At 40.4% G+C, this 15,505-nt stretch overlaps 1 protein-coding gene across 1 annotated transcript; it reads right to left on the bottom strand.

Annotated features, from left to right (window-relative positions):
- Positions 1-23: 23 nt before the first annotated feature.
- xk (X-linked Kx blood group (McLeod syndrome)) lies at positions 24-14,074 on the bottom strand. The gene is made up of 3 exons (XM_060911730.1): positions 13,808-14,074; positions 9,543-9,805; positions 24-3,722 (listed from the first exon to the last, which is right to left on the bottom strand). Exons 1-3 carry the CDS (start codon positions 14,050-14,052, stop codon positions 2,917-2,919), a joined length of 1,314 nt encoding a protein of 437 aa, XP_060767713.1. The 5' UTR covers positions 14,053-14,074; the 3' UTR covers positions 24-2,916.
- Positions 14,075-15,505: the final 1,431 nt, after the last annotated feature.

Here is a 15,505-nt window from a genome sequence, read left to right as displayed (position 1 = left end):
GAAGCGCAGTTCCTCAATGTAAAGTGTGTGTGTCCCCATGTGTATCTGTGTTATACACTTGAGAATCCAGTAAGCAACAAACAGACAGAAAAACTGTAGCTGATTTACTCATTTCTATGAGATCATAACATAAATATTGACCTCCAAGAGACGCCTACACTCTTTATTACCATGGAGATGAAGACAAATTAAGTTATCTGCTCTTAGCATTTTTATTCTTGTTATTTTCTCAGACTTCACTTACAGAAGAAAGCTGTAACAAGCAGTTGGTCACATTTTAAGGTTTTAAAAAGACTGTACACCTCTGTAAGATTACTTTCACTTCTCCAAACACCAGAGGGCACCAAAGGCTTAAATACAATCATCAGGCCTGCATTAAGGCCACTGTTCTTCCTTTAGCAAACTTTTATATTGTGCAAACTGGTCTCTTTCCATTTGTAAAGCAATAGAAGTGCAAAATATAACTGTGAACAATTAAATATAACAATTTTTAAAAATCCTCCCAAAACCTTTCTTACCTTCTTTTTGACTTCATAATTTTAACCTACATGGTAGAAACATATCAGCACAGATGTCATTTACTATCCTTCTGAATTAGTGAATAAAAAGTTGCTGGTAAAAGATCAATCTGCTGTTTATTCACTAATGTTATATCAATAAACATGTAAGACAGCATCATTGAGGAATAAACCTGAGAAGCTTGTAAATAAAACACAAACTCTTCACAAAACAGAGGACCAACAAAATATCCAGGACACCAAATGGCATTTTGATATGATTACAGCATAACTAATGCCAACGTAAGCATTTCAATTTTAAAATGCATGTGTCATTTGTTTTACATAAATGTGAAATCAGAGTTAAAAGTGCAAACGCGTTTAGTATTAAAGACAAGAAAAAGGGGAAGTGAATGCAAAAAATTAACACTATCTGGAAATAATGTAATGAATAGAAAAAAATTAATTAAATGGTGGTGATGGATTAATATTAATACGTGGCAGTGATGAGTGAGCAATTATGGCTCTAAGCTGCTGATCAGGAGACACTTAACTGCCTGGATCGTATTCACTCTCAGTTGTAAGTTACTTGAACTTGAGTCATTTGTACTTATCAGGCTTGTCGTACTTGAGTCCAGGACTCGGACTCGAGTCTGACTTGTGCCCTAAGTTTAAGGACTCGTGACTTGACTTGGACTTGAGCACTGATGATTCGGACTCGTAAATTGGAGACGAGGACTTGGATTTTTTCTTTATTTTTTGTAACATGCCATAATAATTTGGCATAAGATATTTATATCTACATTAATTTTTATACTAATTTCGTGCAAGAGAATGCACATTCACCTGTTCATACACTATGTTCAGGAACAAACTAATGTTAATGGTACTAAAATGCCTGGAGAAAATGCCTCTAGGATTGTCTGCTTTGCTTATACAGACTTCTCGCGCAGTGGGAAAAAAAATGCACTACTATGCGTTCCATATGTAGAAGAACTATCAAGGAGATGACGGGCACAACCTCGAACTTCAGTCATTGTTTGGCAAGACTCTACCCAGAGAAGTAAGTGACACACTATGTTCATTACTCTGTTGATAGCGGGGCTTGCTTGCTGACCGATGAACTAGCTAGTGTTAACCCTCTCTCATGTTATTTGCCCTGTTGATAGCGGGGCTTGCTGAGCGATGAACAAGCTTTTTATCTGTAGCCTATTAACTAAAATGGGGCAGCCAAGCAGTAACGTTAGTCCAACACAGTAACAGAGACGGTTTCACATAAAGGCAGCAACAGCCACCATCAAATGGTGCAGCTGGACACGGATCAATAGTGGACTCGACTCGGACTCGACTCAAAATTTTCTTTAAGGACTTGGACTTGAACACTGGGGACTCAAGACTGGACTTGAACTCCAGGAACTTTAGTGACTCGAATACAACACTGGTACTTATACTCTTGGAAGTGGTTTTTTTTCCTATATTTGGATGGGATTTTAGTTTGGTGAAACCTAAAAAAAAAAAAAAAAAAAACAAATTAAAAGAAAAAAAAAACACTTGCCACCCACTGCACATGCTGGTACATGCTGCTCTTGAAGCAGGAATGATTTAATTACCTCTGCCAAGGAGGTTATGTTTTCAGTAGCGTTGGTTTGTTTGTTTGTTTGTCTGTTAGCAACATTACGGAAAAAGTAATGAACGGATTGCTCTGAAATTTTTTCCAGAGGTGTGACTGGGCACAAGTAACAATCCATTAAATTTTGGCGGTGATCCGGATCACCTTCTGGATCCCGGATTTTTTTAAAGGATTCTTGGCGGAGGTCTGCACTCTCCGAGTGCTTTTCTAGTTTTCTTCTAAATTGTGCTAATTGTGCTCATTGATGCTTTCATTATTTAATACAACACATATAATACAGTATTTTAAATAAAGTGTCAACTTTTAAAGAGACACTACACTTGAGTATGGTAAATTTTGGAGGTATGGGGAGAGAGAGAATCAGACAGTAGCGTACATGTCAAAAACAGCATTCTTAATTTGTCCAAGTTAAACAGCACATGCAATCAGCAATGGCACTTAAACAACCCAAGCCACAATCATGCTGACTGTTTTGTCTTAAAATCCAAAGGACAAAAAAGAAAGAAAGAAAAAAATCAACACCCTAAAGTCTTAGAAAGACTTTGTATACAATCCACAGAGCATACGTTAACTTCATTGGTTAATCAAGCTTCTGGTCCATAAGGGGCACTTTAAAAAATGTTCAGCTCACAAAAGTGTCATTATAGATGCAGACTGACACCCCTATTTGTGCCTGAATCACACTAATTCTCAGCTACAGCCTTTACTTGCCAAGTGTGCCCAAGTGATTTGTCACCTCTTCAATTTTTCCATCTGTACTGTGGCTCTTTAGATTGGCTCAGAAGGGACTCAGAACAAACACTGGCTGATGTCTCCATTGGTGGTGGAAATTGATTCATCTTTGGCTGGATCAGAGTTCTCTAATGAAACTTTTCCCTGTGTGCCTCCAGGCTGAGAGCATGACGCAGCCGGCATCCGTAGCATGCCACAGCACTCCCACAGCCCCTGCACTGGGCTGGAGGAGAACAGGTGCCTGCAGGGGTGGCAGCACTGGTAGAAGAGGAGCATGAAGAACACAGCAAGCATATAGCTAAGCAACAGCAGCAGCTCAAGCACTGGTGCATCTACTTGTCGATAAAAATCAGTGCGGTGGGCGAACCAGAGAGATGTGAGCGCTATGTTCTCAATGAAGCGTATAGAATAGTAAGCAGTTGCTCGCCTCCAGCCATAATTTTTGTCAATCAGGTCAGGGTCGTCAAGCTTGAGCTGCACGGCTGACCAACAGAAAACGTTGATGCCGGCGTACAGAAAAGTGAGCATGGCGAGTGCAGTGGCTGTGCCCACACGTGTCAGTGTCTTCTCAATGCTCTCGGGGAAGGGTGAGCCACTGCGCCAGAATGCTGCCCATGGCTGCAGGAAGAAGGCCAAGAAGCCGAGCATGACGACTGGCAGCAGCCAGGTTTTCAACACGGACCCGAAAAGCACGAGCACAGCAACACGTGTCGCAATCTCAAAACTGCGCCACAACAACACGCACACATACGCTGCAGGACGCACTGACACTGCGTAGTCATCGTAACGGATCTTGATGGCCAGAATGTTGCAGCGCAGTGCACCATACACGATAGAGAGCAGAGAGATGACCATCAGGGTGCCTGAGAAAGAGAAAACGAGAGAGAACGGGACAGAGAAACATTAAACAGAGAAAAGGAATTAGAGAGTTATAAAGTAGACTGAAAGAAAGAGTTGGTGGAATGAAAGGCCTGGTGAGGGGATGACTGGGTGTACTGTATATACACTTACCATCCACTTTATTAGGAACACCTGTACATTCATGCAGTTATCTAATCAGCCAATCATATGACAGCAGTACAAAGCAAAAAATATGATACAGGTCTTTAGTCTTGAGTTAATGTTCACATCAAGCATCAAAATGAAGAAAAAGTATAGAATTCTTTTAAAGTGTTAAAAGTGTAGAGTTCACACAGAATGATGCAAAAAACAAAAACAATCCTGTGAGCGGAGGGTCTGCAGATGAGAGAGATCAGAGGAGACCAGACTGGCTTGAGCCGACAGGGAAAAAAAAAATCACCAGGTCAGATGCTTTTCTGCATACCACGGTTGTAAAGCGTGATTCTCATCTCATCTCATTATCTCTTGCCGCTTTATCCTTCTACAGGGTCGCAGGCAAGCTGGAGCCTAGCCCAGCTGACTACGGGCGAAAGGCGGGGTACACCCTGGACAAGTCGCCAGGTCATCACAGGGCTGACACATAGACACAGACAACCATTCACACTCACATTCACACCTACGGTCAATTTAGAGTCACCAGTTAACCTAACCTGCATGTCTTTGGACTGTGGGGGAAACCGGAGCACCCGGAGGAAACCCACGCGGACACGGGGAGAACATGCAAACTCCACACAGAAAGGCCCTCGCCGGCCCCGGGGCTCGAACCCAGGACCTTCTTGCTGTGAGGCGACAGCGCTAACCACTACACCACCGTGCCGCCCGTAAAGCGTGATTATTTGAGTTATTACGGACAGGACATAGTAACTCAAATAATCATTCTTTACAACTGTGGTATGCAGAAAAGTATCTGACCAGGTGATTTTTTTTCTAATCTTCAGCTGTCCAGTTTGCGTCAGCCTGTGCCTGTGATAGCCTCAGATTCTTGTTCTTCACTGACGGGAGTGGACCCCAATGTGGTCTTTGGCTATTGTCACTCATCCACCTCAAGGTCAATGTTTTGTTCATGCTGAAATGTTTTCTGCTCACCATGGTTGTAAAATGTGATCAACTGAGTTTCTATATCCTTCCTGGCAGCTTGAAACAATCTGACCATTTTCCTCTACCTCTTACACTTTTTCTTCATTCTGATGTTTGATGTGAACATTAACCTGCATCTGCATGACTTTTGGCATTGCACTGCTGCCATATGATTGGCTGATTAAATAACTGAATGAACCTGCAGGTTCTGATGCTCTGATCTGATGTTTCTAATAAAGTGGATGGTGAGTGTATAGACATTCCACAACATGAAATGTAGATGTAAACTCATAAAAAGGATGGATTTAAATTTTTTTTTAAATGTAACAATTGGCAAATTGCTGTGGGATAAGAAAAAAATAAAACACTTAAGTGTAAGCTGTAAAAGGAAAATTATCAACGACTGGGTGTCACTGTATTATTGATTATTTTCCTCTAACATTGCACAGTTATGTTATTTTATTATATACATAAGAGACAGGTAAATGTCTCATATATACATTTTGACTGGTTGTTAATTTGTGGAATTATTTCAGGAATCATATTCATGTTTCTTGTTTTCTCCAGTCTCACACTTCCCTGGTTCTGAGTGTAGTTTCCCAGTTACTGGTACTAACTCTAGTCAGGTCTATTGTTTTTCCTAGTTTTAATCTCAATTCAATATTTGTGGATGCAAATATAGATTTGTCTCTGATGACCATATCTGTCTGTAAATTGACATTTGTTGATATGGACTTCAGCTATGATTTTTGGAACCCCCTAAATATCAGCTCTGAAATTATATCCACCTGTTCGTGGCATGCGTGTAAGGTAATCCAGCAAGAGAAAGTACAAACACAATGCGATGCTGAGATGGTCAGGTGGATGCAGCAGCAGCTTCAGTTATTTCAGGCCTGTGCTAATAATCAACATGTCATACTCTCCTATTGCCTCAGCTGCTTCCCTATATATATATACCGTATATATCTTCTTCCACGACATTAATTCTGGACGACTTGCCCCTTTTGCTGATGGTTAGGATTAGATTCCTTGGGGCTGGCAATATTTTTTCTGCCAAGTGCTACCTGTATTTTGTGCATATGGTTACAACAGCATCTCCTGACTTTATCTCCTTTGGTGGTATCATGCCATTGGTTTTAAGCTACACAACAGGGTAGTGGTGCAGGAAGTCCATAGACCCCTTAGTCTGCTGTTTAGTTTCCCCCAGTCCACAGCTGGAGTCTCTGACATCCTCCAAGTACAAAATACCTATAGTTGTACAGGTTACCCTGCTCTTGTTGTATTCTTCCTGAAGTCCATCAACAGTATCCCTCTGACTGCTGCCCCAGCAACACTATCCTCTGATACTAATCAAATTCCAGAGCATAGTACATAATCCTGTCCATAAAACTGTCAAATTCATTACAGAGGCCAAAACCCTATAAAGGTATCACACTACCCGTAACTTGGTCTTTGTTGCACATCGGCCTTGCCAGAATAGTCACAACCTCTCTTTCTGGGAGCCTGAACCAATCAGAGTCAAATCCAGCTCCAGGACCTAGACCTGTCTCACCTCTAAATTCTTTGTCAATCCCTGCCCCTGTCCCTAATTCTGGTCAGTCCCAACCACTGCTGTCCCTGGCTCTGTTACTTGCACTGGCTTCTGTCTCAGTCCCTGATCCAATCCCTGCCTCAGCACTTGCGGAGATCTGTTTTGATCCTTTGTACCCCACCCTTCCCTTTTACTTTTCCAGTTTCTTACCTAGTCACAGCCTTTGATCCAGTTCCTGCCTCAAGACCTGATGTGCACTTATATTTACTGCTGCATCGGTCCATGAATTGCTCAGACAACCAAATACACAAAAAAACCTGCAAACATATGGCCTCGTTCAGTAAATTAGTCTCCACTTCACTAATCTTCACCTACTGCATTATTTGCCAAGAGTTCCCAAATGATATGCCACATGCTGTGTTCCTCCATCTGTTCCATGGTTTTCCAAGGAAGGTCTATATTCTTGCATACTCAGTTGAGGGCCTGTTACAGAGTGCTGGGTCAGGAAATACAACAAATTGTGCAGGTACTATTATGAGACAAGACGGCGTGTGAGGTGCAAACATTAGCAAACATGTGCTACACGTACTGTTAAAGAATGAAATTATTCTTGAGGAAATCCTAAGGAAATTAATATTCCTTTCTGTTGAATAGTATTTCAGGGTTTTGTGCAATCCAGAATATCCAAAGTAAATGTGAAGAAAATATTTCAAGAAGTGAGGGGAGAAAAATCTCAATTTGGGCTAGTCTTTAGAGTTAGTTGTCTGATTTATTTATACTATTGTAAAATGCTCAGTGAGCAGTACATTTTACCACTGTGCAGGCAAAAGAGGAAAAGAGACTGAAAATACACTTTCCACAAACACGAGGCCTGTTTCAACCACTATTAGCCTACCCAATTCAAGTGTGCTTAGTACCACCATCTATAATATAAAGAATTATTATACTGTATACTCATGTATATTGATTATACAGTGGTGGTTCAGTGGTTAAGGTTTTGGTTTTCTGATCAGAAGGTTAGGGGGTCAAGATGCAACACTTTCAAGCTGCCACTCGAGCAAAGCCCTTAACCTTTTTTGCTCCAGGGGCGCTGTATCATGGCTAACTCTGCGCTCTGACCCCGACTTCTTAACAAGCTGGGATAGGTGAAGAAAAGAATTTCACTGTGCTATAATATCCAGTATATGTGACAAATAAAAGTTATAGTTCTCTCTCTCTTTTTTTTTCATTTCAACTGAAGGTAAACCTAGGTAACACTAGATGCAGTTAGACTAGCTAAATAGCTAATATTTGTTAGCTAGCTTGGCATTTTAAAATATATAACTTGTGAACATTATTTCTTCATTTGTTTTTCTGTGATTTTCAGCTCTGACTGACTCTCTCACTGTTCTCATGGTTCATTTCATTTTAGATGTATATTCGGCAATAAAGGCCTTAACTTTATAGAGCATAATTGTAAAATTCCAGTAGTGCTTTTTATAGTAATATTCAGCCTCTGACGTTACAGTATGTGAGTTATAAGTAATAATAACAGTCAGCTCCGTACATTTCCAAGGCAATGTTTATAATGGACTATGCAATTAATTGTATCTTGGCTCTGGCTTTTTCTCTCTAAGAATTGAGCTCTATTTTAATGGAATTTGTAAGAAGTTCAAGCTTAATTACAACATACAAAACAAGATTTAATAGATGGCATTTATAACCAGCAGCTGAAGCAGAAACAATATTTTGTTCTTTCAGTTTATTATTATTATTATTATTATTTTGTAATCTCTTACATTATCTTGTGATGGTCTTTTTATAGTTCTGTAAATAATATTCAAACACTGTTTACATTTTTATTGTTGTTTCAGCCTATTGCTAATGCTATCCTTATGTCTATTCATTCATTCATTCATTCATTCATTCATTTATTTATTTATGTCTTTGCACTGCCTCGCGTGTGTATTTTGGTTACTAATTCTACCTTTATTCCTTTCAGAAAATGTAATAATGAAACATGCTATAAATAAATTACCCACCCACATGCATTCATTTGACTTTTCATTCATTTTGGTTAGTGGATATAAACAGCATTTATCTCATTTATAAACACAGGGAAACTGCTTGGAACGATACGAGTGTCTTTTTTCCTTTATCTACACACTTGTATCCTTCAAACTGAAGTGTGTATCCTTGAGATAAGGCTCAAGGAAGCAGATAACTTGTTGTGAAGTGTTTTGTTGCCATGTGCCAAAGCTGTACAATGTGGTAATGATGTGGCAGGGTTTAACTCTGACATTAGACGTGCTTTGAAAAAATGTCCTGCATTGTGCTCTTAAAGAGCAAACTTGGCTATGGTGGTCATGCTGAATGAGCAGTACATTTTGCACTAATTCAGAAAAACACAAAAGCAAAATATTCTAGAACCTGGCTTAATAAGATCATGTCTCTAACTTTTAATCCAACTTAAAAAAATCATATTTCATAAAGTTATTGCAGAAAGATATTAAAATATTTTTTTTCCTAAGCTAAAATGCCCCCCATAGATAGATAGATAGATAGATAGATAGATAGATCGATCCCTGGCCATAGTTCAGCAACTGAAGTTTGACAAACACGAACTATCACGGCTTCTATAGCAAATCCTGTATTTTGTTTTGTTGCAGTCAATTTCATGTATTTACAATAATATGTAAATGCATTCCGAAGTGGGAGAGTTTTCACAAGCTGTTACAAGGAATTTTAGTTGAAATTTAGCTTTTACTTGAATGCCCTGGTTTTATGGAATTGTCAGATTGGACTGAATTGTGACTTAACTATAATATGTACCAGACAGGAAAGTAAGATTTATTTAAGGTTTGAGATTTTAGAATCGGTATTCCTTCCTGCAACGATGTGTATTCACAAATAATACCAGAAAACGTGTGCCTTCCCTGAATCAACAGTACAAACACAGTAAGTAAGGCTCGCTCCGGATAACCTGAATAGATAGGAAACTGATCCTGTAATCCATATCAGTAACAATGTAGTACAACTTATATAGAAAGCTAAAAAGTCCTTTGAGTGCTGGGGCTGTTAATGAGCACATCCTCTAAAACGCACTTGGATTCAGCACATGAGGAATGCAATGTGGATTATAAGTGCCATTCAGCTCCAGCACTTCCCATGTGGGTGTCTATGCCCTTTCCCTCACCTCTCGCAATGGAAACGTCCCTTTGCAGCACACAGATGTAGAGCTGCAGTGTGAGCTGAGGGGCAGAGCCCAGGAAGGCCTGAATTACAGAGGTTCGGGCAAAGGCTGCTCGGTGAGCAACCAACTTGCCCTCGGCCTGCCCAAGTTCATGTTCCACCTCCTCGGCCCGGCCACACCGAGGCATTTGTTTCTTCCTAGTGATGGTGACATACGGCTCCTCCACCTTGCCTGAGCCTCCATAGATACAAAAAGCATCCAAACACCTGGAAAAGATTCAGGTTAGGGTTACAGCTTGTAGGTATTACATTCAAATTCAATTTTTTTCAGACATTATTTAAGTAATTACTCTGTCGCTGGTCAACACTTAAGTAAAAAGCTACTTCAGTAGGTATATCATTCGGTACACCTTCAAATGTCATCATGTACCATCATAGCTTGCTGTTCCTATAAAAGCATAGATAAAGAGATAGCAAGAACTGGACTTCCATTATTGAGATAATCTGGCCTGATTTAAATTGGCAATTAATAAGACACAACAGTTTGTCCATTTCTGTAGTTGTTCCAAGTCCAAAGTTTCAGCTTTCAGTGCATCTGGATACTACTGCTTTCTAAGAACTGGCTTCTTATTCAGAATAAACTCATACTAAACACCCTTTCAACACACTAAGAACTTTTTGCCTTTACTCTTCTATACTGTAAGGATTAATAATAGCACTTAAAAAGGCATCTTTTCTACATGTTCAAGGAGACACATTATAAACTCTTACTTTAGACAAAATCTAGATATCTTTTCACTTGACATAAATGTGTTTGCGGTTGCTGGGATACTGCTAGGACACACCACAATAGAACAGGGGACGTGAAAAGGTTCAAATGCGGTCCAATAATAGTTTTCTAGCCGATCGATTAATCAGAGATGTGAGAAGGCAGGATTTACTGCAGTGAGTTACACCTTCTTATTGTGGAATTGTTGCATCACAAATTAAATCTGTTACATTTACTTCCATAGTGGAACATATCCAAATGCCTTTGCAGACCTCATGACATCTGTTATGTCAATTTTAATGGCGCTAAACCAAGGGACAGAAGTTAAGACACAGCAGTAAGCTCACATCCTGTTTATTTCCTTCTATAGGAAGAGAAAATAACCAAAGACACTGTCCTTAAATGATCATTTCTATGTAAGGGCAAATTCTTGAGCAGAAAATTCATAGCCTAACATAGCACACTCACAATAAATCCTCATGCAGTTTGTTTTAAGCACATAACATCACATTAAATTGTGCTATTAACAATTGATTTAGTGCTACATTAGCACAGAGGCTAGATAAATACTGCCTGGGGGAGGGCACTTGCAAGCTCCACTGGGCCATTTTCCTATCTAACTTATTTAAAATGCAAAGGGTTGCTTTCCATTGCACATGCAGTACAGACCTGATACATTTTGCTGTATCAAAGCATCCAAACATAGCTATTTTAAAAAATGTGCAGGTACTATTACTCATCTCATCTCATCTCATCTCATTATCTCTAGCCGCTTTATCCTGTTCTACAGGGTCGCAAGTAAACTGGAGCCTATCCCAGCTGACTACGGGCGAAAGGCAGGTTACACCCTGGACAAGTTGCCAGGTCTTCACAGGGCTGACACATAGACACAGACAACCATTCACACTTACATTCACACCTACGGTCAATTTAGAGTCACCAGTTAACCTAACCTGCATGTCTTTGGACTGTGGGGGAAACCGGAGCACCCGGAGGAAACCCACGCGGACACGGGGAGAACATGCAAACTCCGCACAGAAAGGCCCTCGCCGGCCACGGGGCTCGAACCCGGACCTTCTTGCTGTGAGGCAACAGCGCTAACCACTACACCACCGTGCCGCCCTGGTACTATTACTATTTGGTACTATTATAAATAATGGCTTATAAAACATGCACAAGTGAAATGTATCTGAATTTACTCTAGAAGTTATTGTGAGAAAGGCTGTTAAAATGAAAGTATCAATTATCGATGAGTCACACACAGCCCTGAAACACTGACCAGTGATTAGGACATCACAGGCCATGTTTCTGAAAGTGTACTGAAACAGAAGGTATTGTCAATGCATCTATTATACACACACTATATGATGCTGAGGGACCGCTGGAGCTGTCATGTTGCTTCAATGTTGACTGCTTTAAAACATCCCAATGATACACTGACACACTCTTCTTAATGTAAACACATTTCTATTAAATTCATTATTAATGCAATGTTTAATGTGACTGCGCACATTTATTCACTGATTCAGTAATGAACCATTCTGCTTGAGAGGAACATCCCATTTGTTGGTGCAGTGATTAGCACAGACAGTATGAACCCAAGATATTTCATGTTTTGTTGGTCAACTTTTTTTTTCCTGTTAATATGCATCCATTCCTGCATTTCAGGCCTGCAACACATTCTGAAAAAAAAAAAGTTGGGATGGGGCAATTTAGAGCTAGTAATGAGGTAAAACAATAATGATGTGATTTGAAACAGATGATGCCAACAGATGATTGTAATCATGAGTTGGTACAAAATCAGTATACATGAAAGGCCTAGTCTTTGAGGAGTAAAGATGGGCTGAGGATTTCCAGTTGGTCTCACAAACAAATTTGTGAGAAAATTATTAAAATGTTTAAAAACACTGTTCTTCAAAGAAAGATATGAAGGGATTAGAATATTTCACCCTTGACGGTGCATAATATCGGTTCAAGGAATCTGGAGGAATTTTAGTGAGAAAAGTGAAAGGGCGCAAGCCCATGAATACCCATGATCTCCAATCCCTCAGACAGCACTGCATCAAGAACCGTCATTCACCTATAGCTGATATAACCACATGGGCTTGGGATTACATTGGCAAACCTTTGTCAAGCACTACAATATGGAGTTATATCCACAAATGCCAGTTAAAACTTTACTATGTAAAAAGGAAGCCTTATGTTATCTTTGTCCAGAAGCGCCGTCGACTTCTCTGGGCTTGGAGGCATCTGGGATGGACCATCACACAGTGGAAACATGTATTGTTGTCAGACGACTCCGTATTCAAGGTCCTTTTTTGTAAGAAATGGACACCGTGTGCTCCGGACCAAAGATGAAAAGGACCATCCAGACTGTTACCAGCAATAAGTCCAAAAGCCAGGGTCTGTCATGGTATGGGGTTGTGTCAGTGCCCATGCCAAAGGTAACTTACACTCCTGTGATGGAGCATTAATGCAGAAAAGTACATTGAGAGTTTGGAGCAACATATGCTGCCTTCAAGACAACAACTTTTCCAGGAATATTTCAATAAGACAATGCAAAACCACATTCTGCACACATTACAAAGGCATGGCTGTGGAAGATGCCTGTCCCCTCTGTCCCCAACAGAGCATGTGTGGCGACTTTTGAAATGGAAAAATGACAACAATGACCCCCTACTGTTATACACCTGAAGACCTGTTTGTAGGAAGAATGAGCCAAAATAACACCTGAAACATTTCATCACTTGATTTCTTCAATCCCTAAACATATTTTAAGTGTTGTGAGAAGGAATGGCAACATTAAAAAGTGGTAAATTCCAATTTTTTTTTAATGTTGCAGGAATCAAAATTGGTATAAGGGTTTATTTAAAAAAAAACATGAGGTATAACACATAAAACACATAAGACCACAGTAGTCTGTTCCTAAGGTGGCTCATTTCTGTCTAGCTGATCTTCCTATAAACTCTGAAGATGCTCATTTCACAGTGTGAATCTTCTTGTGTGTTTTATGCGTTAAATGATGCTTTCAGACTGTGTCATGAAACATTGATGGACTTTACACACAGCTCTGTCATATGAAGAAAAAAAACTCATATCCTTGCTGCAATCAGCTTGGATAAAAAACAAACAAAAAAAAAATCTGGCTCATTATGTAAGTGTGCTTACAAGCTACAGTCAATATTTGATTGATGACTCTCTAGCCTGTGTCATGCACAGTTTGTCTGACACTTACTTATTCAGCCTAACATCTCAGAAAAAAAAAAATATATATATCTCTTACAGATATCTTGTGGTTCTAAAACAGCAGATTTGACTTGGAAACTCTTGAGATTCAGAAGACACTACCAGCACTAGCTTTATTGTCAGGCTGATGAACATGCTCTGTAAATCCTAACCCATCCTGGAGCTCCACACACTTCAGTGCTGATGTAACCTAAATTCTACTTTCCTTGCGTGAAGGAACTGAATATATGGCAGAAGGTAAGCTGATCAGTTACCTGATGACAGGTCCGAGCTGCAGAAGGTGCAGCAGCAGGATGAGCGGCCTGTCTCTGCTCAGGTCTCGGTGGATGAAGATAAGGGTGAGCTGCACCAACACGCACGGCACCAGCGTGAAGAGCAGCGTGAAGCCCTGCCAGATCTTATCTCCAGCCGAGCGGTACGTGGTGCTGAGGTACAGCGCTGCAGTTGTTTCGGCCGTAAACAGAGAGACCGACACCAGAACGGAGCTGGGCAGTCGCATCCTCTCACCCTCACTCCGCCATCCTGATCCGCTTCTCTGCGCTGCCGCACACACACACACACACACACGCAGCACCGCGGGATTTGAGTTGCCATGTTTTGCTGTGTTTACTGTTGCAATTTACCACCTACTCATGCCACACATGAAAATACCAGCACATTATATATTGCATCTTTTTTATGATGATTATTTCCCATTCCCTTAAGAGTATTTTTATAGCACATAATGCGATTAATATTAATTTGGAAGGTAACTGCTCAATCTGGCAACACCAATCAGGCTGGGGTGGGTTTCCCAAAAGCATCGCAGCACAAAGTCATAGTTAAATGGTAGAACGAGCAGCACAATGAACACACTCTCTCTCTTCGTTAAGACGCTCTTAGCATTAAGAGGCTTTTGGGAAACCCAACCTTGAACAGAGATTGGCAACACCCCAGATAGCAAATGATGTTATTTCAATGTTGATATTTGGTCAAGATGGTTGATTTACAGTTATAGTTGAACACTGATGGTGGATCAACCATTAAATCAACCACTGATAAAATAAAGTTGAAAAAATGTGTTCGAATCAATGTAATGGTTGAAGGAAACATTTGATCAATGTTGAATACATGTTGATTTTGTTGTCATCATACACTGCACCACTGGACGGGAGCCTGGGGTGCACTCTGGGCGAGACCATTTTGTGTGTGTGTGTGGGGGGGGGGTTCCTATATTTCACTGAATTTCATTTATTTAATTTAGAATTTTAATAGAGCACAAGGAACTATGAAGAATAGATTATTATTTATGGTTATGTGCAAATCGTGTGTGTGCAACATGTAAGGAAAAAACGAACAGAAAATTCTACTGTACCGGCCGCTATTTGGAATGGTCCAAATAACCGTCTCTCAGAAGAACTTTCAGAAGAGCTCGAGCTCCGTTGACGACGAGACTTGCGACCATAGACTGTCCGTGCTTGCGACTGAAGAAATTTGCTTCAACAACACTGGCCAGTTCTCCTCTTTGTGGTAGTGTGGTTAAAAATAGTGGTTAAGTGAACATGTGCTTGTACACATGGTACTCTGATGGACAAGAACCCCATCCCACCTCACGCCCAGTGTTCCTGGCATAGGCTCCAGATTCACCACCATACTGAGTAGGATAAAACAGTGACTGAGGATTACTATACAGACTTATTATGACATGTTATGTATTCTCATCTCATTATCTCTAGCCACTTTATCCTTCTACAGGGTTGCAGGCAAGCTGGAGCCTATCCCAGCTGACTATGGGCGAAAGGCGGGGTATCTACACCCTGGACAAGTCGCCAGGTCATCACAGGGCTGACACATAGACACAGACAACCATTCACACTCACATTCACACCTACGCTCAATTTAGAGTCACCAGTTAACCTAACCTGCATGTCTTTGGACTGTGGGGGAAACCGGAGCAAATATTCAAATATTTT

The sequence above is a fragment of the Neoarius graeffei genome, chromosome 27, assembly GCF_027579695.1.
Source record: "Neoarius graeffei isolate fNeoGra1 chromosome 27, fNeoGra1.pri, whole genome shotgun sequence".
Lineage (NCBI taxonomy): Eukaryota > Metazoa > Chordata > Actinopteri > Siluriformes > Ariidae > Neoarius > Neoarius graeffei.
Note: the sequence above shows the minus strand (reverse complement) of the source record. Positions and strands in the feature narration are given on the sequence as shown.

What these genes read in the sequence shown, in the direction of transcription:
- xk (XM_060911730.1), bottom strand. Translation starts at nt 14,052, where the DNA reads ATGCGACTGCCCAGCTCCGTTCTGGTGTCGGTCTCTCTGTTTACGGCC. An exon ending in CAGCTCGGACCTGTCATCAG is followed by an intron (nt 9,806 to 13,807) that starts GTAACTGATCAG and finishes AATCTTTTCCAG; the next exon opens with GTGTTTGGATGCTTTTTGTA. An exon ending in GGACGTTTCCATTGCGAGAG is followed by an intron (nt 3,723 to 9,542) that starts GTGAGGGAAAGG and finishes TCTCTTTCTCAG; the next exon opens with GCACCCTGATGGTCATCTCT.